At 42.9% G+C, this 9,331-nt stretch overlaps 1 protein-coding gene across 1 annotated transcript in view; it reads right to left on the reverse strand.

The window, feature by feature from the left end:
• The window catches only part of cacnb4a (calcium channel, voltage-dependent, beta 4a subunit), a 30,354-nt gene extending 23,361 nt beyond the window's left edge, over positions 1 to 6,993 (reverse strand). The window contains exons 1-2 of the mRNA XM_076264016.1: positions 6,884 to 6,993; positions 5,246 to 5,329 (exon numbers count right to left, since the gene is read on the reverse strand). Coding sequence (XP_076120131.1) covers positions 5,246 to 5,329; positions 6,884 to 6,946 — 147 coding nt within the window. The 5' untranslated portion in view covers positions 6,947 to 6,993. The remainder of the gene's footprint in view (positions 1 to 5,245; positions 5,330 to 6,883) is intronic.
• Positions 6,994 to 9,331: the final 2,338 nt, after the last annotated feature.

The following is a 9,331-nucleotide window of genomic DNA, read 5'->3' on the forward strand; positions in this document are numbered from 1 at the left end:
ATAACATAAAACGACCTAACAAAACCCCCACAACAGCCAATAATGATATAACTGTCATCCACCCAAGACAAGCCGCTTCCACTCACCCCCTCCGAGTCTTCAAATCCATGCAGGTACAAATTTTCGTACATGGAGGTTTGATATTCCCAAAAGGCGTCTCTTCAGGAATCAATAAAGATGGGTGGAGGATGGGAATGCTGCCGTAGCAAAGTGAGAGGAGTCAGTCCCTGCTGACCAACCCCCTTCCCACCACCTTCACCACAGGGACACCCCTCCAAGAGCAGAAGGCAAAGCGGAACACAAAGAACAGGGGATGGGTGGGGGGTGTGTATAAAAACAAACAAACAAACAAAACAATCAACCAAAAATGGGCAGGTTTTTATCTTCAGATTCGTGGTGTTGCCGTTTGGCTGCTGCGCTGCGCCTGCCTGTTGCCCAGTCTGGAGTGCTCTGACCGTTCACATGGCACGGCGGCGACGGCGGTGTTGTCTGTGCGCGTCTCTCTCCAGATGCGGCTGCTGCTGCTGCTCTGCTCGTGGCGCCTCATCAGCTGCCTCCAAATACGGAGCAGGAGAGAATCCTTCCTCAGTCAAAGGCTGCCCATGACAGGGGCGGTGATGCGCCACTGCTGATTGGCTGGCTGAGAGAGGGTAGCATCTCCTCGGCTGTGAATGGGCGGAGGAGGGGAGGGAGGCGGGTCCTGAATCATTTTATTACCAACACATTTCTTCTCTACACCATCATATGTAGGATTGGTCTGTATTTCAGGCATTCAGGTGAATTTGTGTTTTGATTTTGTCTAATCCAAATATGATCTCCAGCTCTTGCTCACATTTAGCCTGCAGCAAACAGAGCATCATGTGCAGGCATACTGTATGTAGATGTACTGTATTAGGACATGGCCAAAACTTCCTTTCAAAGACAATCATATGTTTCACAAGCTCAACCATAAAAGCAGACTCCCTTCCTCCCTCCAACACAAACACACACACACACACAAACACACAGAGATAGATAGATTGATAGATAGATAGAAAAATAGATAGATAGATAGATACTTTATTGATCCCCAGGGGAAATTCAAGATATGTCATCCTACCTCTAGCCTGAACCCATCATGTACACATGAGTCTTCAGGCCCATGTGAATGAGAAAACAATGAAACATAAATACGAGCGTGTCCTGGGATTATTGACCTGCTGCTGAAGCTTGGACACAATGGAGCTGGGATGTACCATTACTTCTCCGAGAGCTGAGCTCCCTGAGCCTGGCCATAAAACAAACCTCCTCCTTTCTCTAGACCCGCCAGAGACAGAGAGCGATGGAGAGAGAACAAGAAGAAGAGACAAGAGAATGGATGTAGATGAAGAGAGGTGAGTCCTCACATTCACAGGTCTGTTAGCTACATCTTTAACCAAAGAAATGGGTAAAACAGCACCACAATATGAAGGGATATTGTGTTTCCATCACCAATCCATGTATGTTTGTGCACAAGGGCAAACATTTGGTCATCACAGCTGATTCTGTACACAATTAACTTCAAAGAAAGAATAAAAATATGAAATACCAAAAATGAACTATTACTCATATGACCACATTTGCACAGAGAAAAACACAAAAACATGTATATATTGTCCCACTAGCGCCCTCTGCGGGCAAATGCAGGATACAACCTTGTCTCAGTCACAGGTGCAATTTTGTATCCAAGGAAAGACATGTCCAAGGAATTGGTGGAAATCCACCATAATATGTAATATTATGATGCCCAGACAAACTATGAGAACAGGAATCAAACACATTTCGTCTGTTTTTAAAATCTCACAGCAACTGCTATATCTGCCTAAGTCCATCATTCAAGATGTATGCCCTAAGGATTGGTGGAGTATCCTATAATTACAGTTAATTGCTCAGCTCAGGTTGAAATGGTTGAAACCATCAGGTGATCACAAATTCTAATGCAATGCTAATGTTGTTAAGCCCATATTTAAACAGTATCATAGCACAGGCAGCAGAGAGCACTAGAGCACTATCTCAAGGTTTTATGCATGACCAACTCCTCGATTACTTGTCTTTCCTGACGTATCAATGATTAAAGTAGGAAGGAAGAGACAGATATTATACCTCACTTGAGATGGGCAGCACTAAACAGCGGAACAAACATTTACTGCTCGGTTTGCAAGCTTTGCACATTTTCTAGCAAGTGCAACATGCTTTTACGTAACATGCCTTAGGACAGACAAAACCCCAGGAAAGAGAGATACTGTATTTATGTTGCTGTTAACAACCTCCACAGCCTGCAGCCTCTCTCTCTTTGTCTGACTCAGGAGTCTTTCTCAGCTGTAGATCAATATATGTGAACGAATCAATTAGATCACTAATCAATGACAGAAACAACTAGACCTGGAAAAGTGAGGGGAAAGGGAATATCCAACCAACATAACATAAGGCAGTGGTGTAGTCTGTGATACGCAGGACTACGCAGTATACCCACTTCAGTACACTCACGCAGTATACCCACTGCAGTACACTCACCATCTCAATATACCCACTTAAAATAGGCAAGGATAAGTATTAACATTTGGGGTTGATCACAGTATACCTGCTACAGCTAACTAGACTACACCATTGACATAACGCTCATTTATTTACATGATTTTAATAAGATTCTGGCAGTAAAATTTACTGTAGAAGTGCAATACACTAAAATATAGAGCTCATGCATTTCGTTGGCTTTGTACTTGTACTCTGCACAATGACAATAAAGTTTAATGTAATCTAATCTAAATGACAATTTAAACTTTCTGAGAAGTGATTTTGGCATTACAGATATTTTACTTCAACAGATGAGTGAGTGGCTGGTTATGAATGCACCACCTCAGAGTCATTCCTCCAACAGACCAGCATGCCTTTTACTGACATAATTAATGGTGGCAAAGAGCAATCTGTTGGACCACTGGAGAGGATTTTGTGCCTCGTCTTCAGCACCAGTGTGGCACTATGACCTACATCAAGGGATTAACCATGTAAATCAGCTGTTGATAATCAGTGCCGTTAGAGTAAGAGGACCAGCATTGTTGAACACAACAAATTTTTTTAAACTATTCATTCTAGTGGCATAAAGCGGCAAGTCACTTTTCAGCTCGGCTAACCCAAAATGAGAGTCTGTTCTGAAACAGTGACCGCACAAGCTCAGGCAATTAATACACGCCAACTGTCTAGCGGTCACCACTGGACACTAGCGAAATGGACATTGCTGTAAGTTTCCAGTTCGGCACCATTCTGGAGGGACAAGGAGCCGCTGAGGCAGCAGGCTGAAGCCCATCCATTTTGTCTGACATGATCACTGACTGGTCTCATTTTGATTGAATAGGATGGGTTAACACTGTGATAAGGAGGGGTGGTAAATAAATAAATAAAGCAAAACCATTTTGTTTTGTTATCACAACCTTATTTCATCAATCTGAGCAACTCAGCCGTGGCCTACTGGACTTCGGACTTGTAACCGGAGGGTTGCCGGTTCGAACCCTGACCAGTAGTTCCGGCTGAAGTGCCCTTGAGCAAGACACCTAACCCCTCACTGCTCCCCGAGCGCCGCTGTTGTTGCAGGCAGCTCACTGCACCGAGATTAGTGTGTGCTTCACCTCACTGCTGAGTGCTGAGTGTGATTCACGGATTGGGATAAATGCAGAGACCAAATTTCCCACACAGGATCAAAAGAGTATATATACTTATACTTACACTTTTATTTATTTTTTAATCGCTTCAGCTGTGTTTGTGTCCGATGTTGTATATTTAAGGCATTTGATGTATATTTCATTTCACAACCTGGACAGCATACTGAGCTGTAGTCCCACTGATGCTCTTGTTTCCCAACATCATCATCAGTTCTAGTGTATTCACTGACCACTATACATTCATTAACATCACCTTCAGTGCTGAACCCCTGTACTGCTGTGGGGCTCATTACTCTGCTATTTCCAACTGAGAGCCCAATATAACCAGCAAACAGCAGGAGGTGTCTCTGCTGACTGTGAGCTATTATCCTCACTGACAGCCATGTCACAAGCATAAGACGGCTAAAAGTTAAACGCTGACTTTAATATTCACAGGGGAAGAAAGCATGGGGCATTACCCAAGTAGGCTGCTCTGAATCTAGGGGATGGAGGGTGCTGCATTTGCAGGGGGGGTATCCACCATAGTGACAAAATCCACATTTCTATATCAGCCTGCACCACTATGGGCTGGTATGTGCCTTGAATCGTATGGAAAGCTATAGTAACCGACAACCACAACAAAACCTAGGATTACACCTTGGTAAGCCATGGCAACTTATTTGTTTGTTTTGGGGTGTCCGGTAACCGAGTGGTCTCTGAAGCCGGGAAACTGATGATGATAATGATTTCATAAGGCGGAAACATTAGTATTTGTCACCGTACTGGATGGAGTCTTTGCTCCTGGCAGCAGCTAGGGCTGCGTGCACTTTATCAATTATGCATGGCCAGCGCCGGATCTGAGGCAGCCGGCGAGAGTGCAGTCCACTGATGTCCCTCATCGACGCAAATCAAGGCAATCGAGCCCCCAGCCCCCCCTCCCCCCCCGCCTCTCTCCTTCTTACCCCAGCCCCCATCTTGCTATTATTATGGTGCTGATTTCTGCTAATGTTATGTGGAGAGGTCCACACAGTGATTCAAAGCGACTCCTCCATACAAAATGTTTTCTCCAATTATCAGTCTAACACTTCAGTGCCTGGTATTATGCATTTGCCTGAACATTTTCAGTGGCATTTGTGAGACGAAACGGCCTCTCCTTTAAACAGCTCTTTGAGAGGAACTAGAGGTCGGATTATTCTTGTTCTTGGAAGACCACTGTCGAGCCTTTTTAATGGCTGGTGAGATGTACTGGTACAGAAGGTTAATTTGAGCATGGAACTTTTTTATGTAAGACTTTGAGAAATAACACTACGTGAACTCTTCAGCACAACACCCACATGTACTCGATGTACTAAAAACTTCTGACACAAGCAAATAGAATTGAAATGTTAGAATGTTCATGCTTGTTGATTGGCTGCTGTGTGAAATCTCCTACCTATAGCACTAGGAATGTAACACCTACCTATAGCACTAAGAATTTAACATCTCTCCTGTGTAGCCTATGAAAAGATGAAGTTCTTAGTGTTTGTGCAACATGGCTGTTTCACCTGCCGGAGGATGAGGTTCTTAGTGTTTGTGTAACATGGCTATTTTACCTGTCGGAGGATGAAGCTAGTGGAGGTGGTGCTGCCGTCGGACCTCTTCAGGCGGCTGCGGCGAGAGTAGGTCCCTCGGTTTACCTGCAGAGGAACCACGGGACATAAATCACTCCAATTCTCCCCCCCTCTTTCTTGCTGACAGGACAAGGGCACCTTCAACCCCCCCCCCCCCTCCTCACACACACACCAGCCCCTCCGCCAAAAATAGGAGCCGTGGTCGGCTGTGAGCATAGATGCATCCTGCATTGTACAGTGTGTGCAATTTACATCTGTAGCTCCACATGGACAACACAGCTGCCTGTGGAATTATTTGGGAATAATTTGGTGTTATATAATGTATATTGACAGTAATGTATATTGTATATTGACTGGGAATTATTTGGTGTTATATAATGTATATTGACAGTCTATAATTACATTTAGGGCAGTAAATGGTTGGAATGTTACAGTTTATAATGGCTCACATATCCAGGTCATGCATTGATGAATGTCAAATTATTTCACTCTGGTATAAATAACTGAGCATTGTCATTACATTCCTAAGCTCCTGTGAGGCTGCCTGGAGCATACTTTATCTTGTTTGTAAGTTGCTTGGTAGAGAGTACCAACATGTCAAATGAATGATGCAAGTAATAAAATAAAACATGGTCCAATCAACACATGTTGTCATGATAGCATAACACTGACTAAAGGCTACTGTTACTACTACTGTAAACCTGCATGTGAATGTCCGTTGTCCAGCTGCAGCAGTCTGTGGGGAGAAGTCCTTTAACTGGGCCGCTGACTAAGTTAAACTGGCAGAGAGCTCAGTGTGAGGGATACAGTACGCCACTGCACATCATCATCTGAACGCAGCCTGACATCCCATAACATCCCAGTGCCACCGTGCCCTCTCTCAGCCCCTCTGGTCCAAGAGGGGCACTGTGTTTAGCCTCAGGCGAACAGAGAGACAGATGGCCGCATTGCAGTTTGCTGATCATTGTTTCCCCCCTGCTGTTGCATATTTTCAAGTATTCAGACTGCCCTTTACAATTATTAAATTAATGAAACACCTACAGTACATCCACAACAAGTCAAGTACCCATGGGAAACAACAAGGAAGTCACCAACTCAGATTACAAAACAGGGACTAACTAATTGGGTCAGCCCTTTTCTTTACTTTTGATTTAGAAGAGAATAGCAGTAGCTTACTAATGATTCTATATAGTCATTTACACAAATGAGTGAAGCACATACATTTTTACAGCGCGCAGGTTATTCATGACTCTTTTAGGTGTATTGTAAGGTGATGAAGTCGATGTTTTAGACTGTGGCCACACTGTAAGCTATCTTGCATACAATTTCATCAAATGCGCAGGGTGTAGGCTACTTGAAAAACAGTCTAACTGTGCGAAGTGCAGAAAATAAACTAATAAATAAATAAAAGTGTAATAATGTCACTGTATAATACTGGCAGTTTACAGGTGACTTATGACAATTTTCCAAATGCACTTCAGCGCTGATAACGGGAAAGCATGAGAAAGAAAATCATAGCAGGTATAAAATGTCTCATTCCATTGTCCTCTGGCAAAAGCATTTCGTGCAGAGCACCTCGGTGGATTACCGTCTGTGTCCGTGTGCAATTCGTGTACCTACCTGAAACATAGGCTTCTGGACTCCATCACCTATCCCGTGGCGGGTGTAAATATGTCGGGACATCTCCGCAAGTTCATCGGTCCACGGAGGGGGCTGCCTCTCTGTGCCGGTCCACTCTGGGTACGCTATTGTCTGCTCCAGTTTGACTCGAGTCCTTGCGTCTGAGGAGACTGAGGATAAAATAATAATAATCGTTTGTCTTGCAGTCGCAGAGTGGGGGTCTTCGGATAACCACCAAGCTACCTACGCAGCAGCCTGCCTACTACTAAGCGCACGCACTGACACGTGGCTGCCGTTAGCGCATCATTCTGACCTATAGTACCGGGTGTTTGTGGAACAGCTGTCCAACCCTCCCCCTCTCCTCCGCATGATGCTCTGACTAGTAGCAAAATGTCTCATTAGGTTAAACCAGAATTCATAAATATCGCCTCCAATCGTCATTTACAACTTTTGCTCACATAGGCTATAACAAGAAAAAAACTACACAAGCTTGTTACTGAAATGTCCCTCTTTGTGACCCTTTACTCGATAGCCTACATGTTCACATTCATTTTCATTTTCTTAACCTGATCAATTAGCCTACACCGTATTGCCCAAATGTTATAGCCAACTCTACGCAAAATGATCAAACCTCTCGTATTCCATCGGTACAACATTAGGAATTTCACCGAGATAAGATGAGAATGTAGCACGGAACATAACAGATAAAATACATTCGATTGAAAATAAATAAATAAAAAACAATCACCACCAGCATTGGCAAAATGCACTGTTCTTCTCTCAACGTCTGACTTCAAAAATAAGTACAGCCTAGTTGTTGTTTAACAGACCACATATCATAATACAGCCACTTTTTTGTTTTGTTTTCTTAATCACACCTCGTGTCATTTGAGTGACTACATCAAGTAGGCTTACTTTTTAATTCCAACCCAAGACTGCAGAACTGCAGCTGCTACTGAAGAACAGCGGCAAATCAAGCAGAAGATAAACATGTCTGGTGGGCAGAAGCCCAAGATCAATTGCATACTCCAATGCAAAAAATAGAGCTCCATCAATGCTGATTGAAGGGACAATTGAAAGGGACAACTGAATCAAATGGGTGAGGTCATCTATAATTATGGCATGGAAAAATGGAGCTGGTCCAAGAGGTAAGAAAGAGAGGGAAAGTCAAGAAGGCAGGTGAAAATATAAAGATCAGTTTGGGAGAGGAGACTGCTGAAGAAGCAGTGTAAATGGGCCAGTGAAGACTTGGTCACAATATCCAGTTGTCAAGAACACTGCCCCATAACAACAGGGAAGATGTGGAAATTGAATCTGTCCAATCCAGACCCAGGTACAGCATGTGGCCTGTCGGTGACTGCCACAAGCCAATTGTGCATTGATGCGGAATCTCAGTTTATGTTGTGTAATGTAAAGTAAGCTTGTTTGTTGATCCACCAACCTGGCATATCCCCTACAAGGGATTTAATATCTCTCCTGTGCATGTCTGAAACATCCTGTCTTAACATTCACAGCAGTGGCAATGTCTTCGTGAGTCATGAACCACTGTCGGCAGGTCTCATAGATAAATAAATAGAGGATGAGTCATGGAGTATTGTAAACAGTGACCTTTACCTGAAGACTTCCTCCAGAGAGATTTCAAAGCAAATATCAAAAGGTAAAACAATCACACACACACACACACACACAACGACACACACACACACACAGTCTCTGACACTTTTGGCTGACCTTCAGGGAGCACACACATGCGCGCACACACAAACAAACATCAGCTGGCACATGGTTTGGTAAATTTTAAAGCCATCTGTCCTTCATCTAGCAAAGAAAATAATTTGATTTTCCCCATCAAAAAACCTATAAAAGCATTCTGATTTTTGTTCCACCATACACAACATTGCTTTGGCAGACCTGTCCATTATCCAAAAGAATCACTAGACAAGGCACATTTTGAAACACATGCCATCTTTCCTTTTATTTTGAAAGCGTAAATTGTGTTACAAAACTAACTTTAAAAATGACAAACGCAGGAAATAGAGGAAGTATGATATTACAAAAGTGATCTTGCTTTAAACGGACTGGACCCCATCAACACGTTTTTTTTTTGTGACAAATTTTTATAGTATAGAATTATTGGTTTACAGCAGCTTTCAAGAGTGAATTCCTTTGAATTGGTCTGTCTCATTCCATCCATCATGAAAACAAGGCATTCGGTGGTAAATCATTTTTTATAAAGTTAAGGTGCAATAAAGATAATCCCAGATATTTTACATCTATTATACAACACCTTACAAAGAGGCAGGTTATGAAAATAAAGATGGTTCATACTTTGTTATCATAATATAATCTTATCCAGCTGGACTGAAGAAAATGTGTAATTTCCCAAATGTGTCTGTCCTAAAATATATCCATGAAATCATGGGAAAAAAATATTCCAATCAACAAATA

The sequence above is a fragment of the Alosa pseudoharengus genome, unplaced genomic scaffold, assembly GCF_046254945.1.
Source record: "Alosa pseudoharengus isolate Yale_2024_CS ecotype anadromous, Long Island Sound unplaced genomic scaffold, YU_APseudo_1.1 YU_APseudo_1.1_scf_3, whole genome shotgun sequence".
NCBI classification, from domain to species: domain Eukaryota; kingdom Metazoa; phylum Chordata; class Actinopteri; order Clupeiformes; family Clupeidae; genus Alosa; species Alosa pseudoharengus.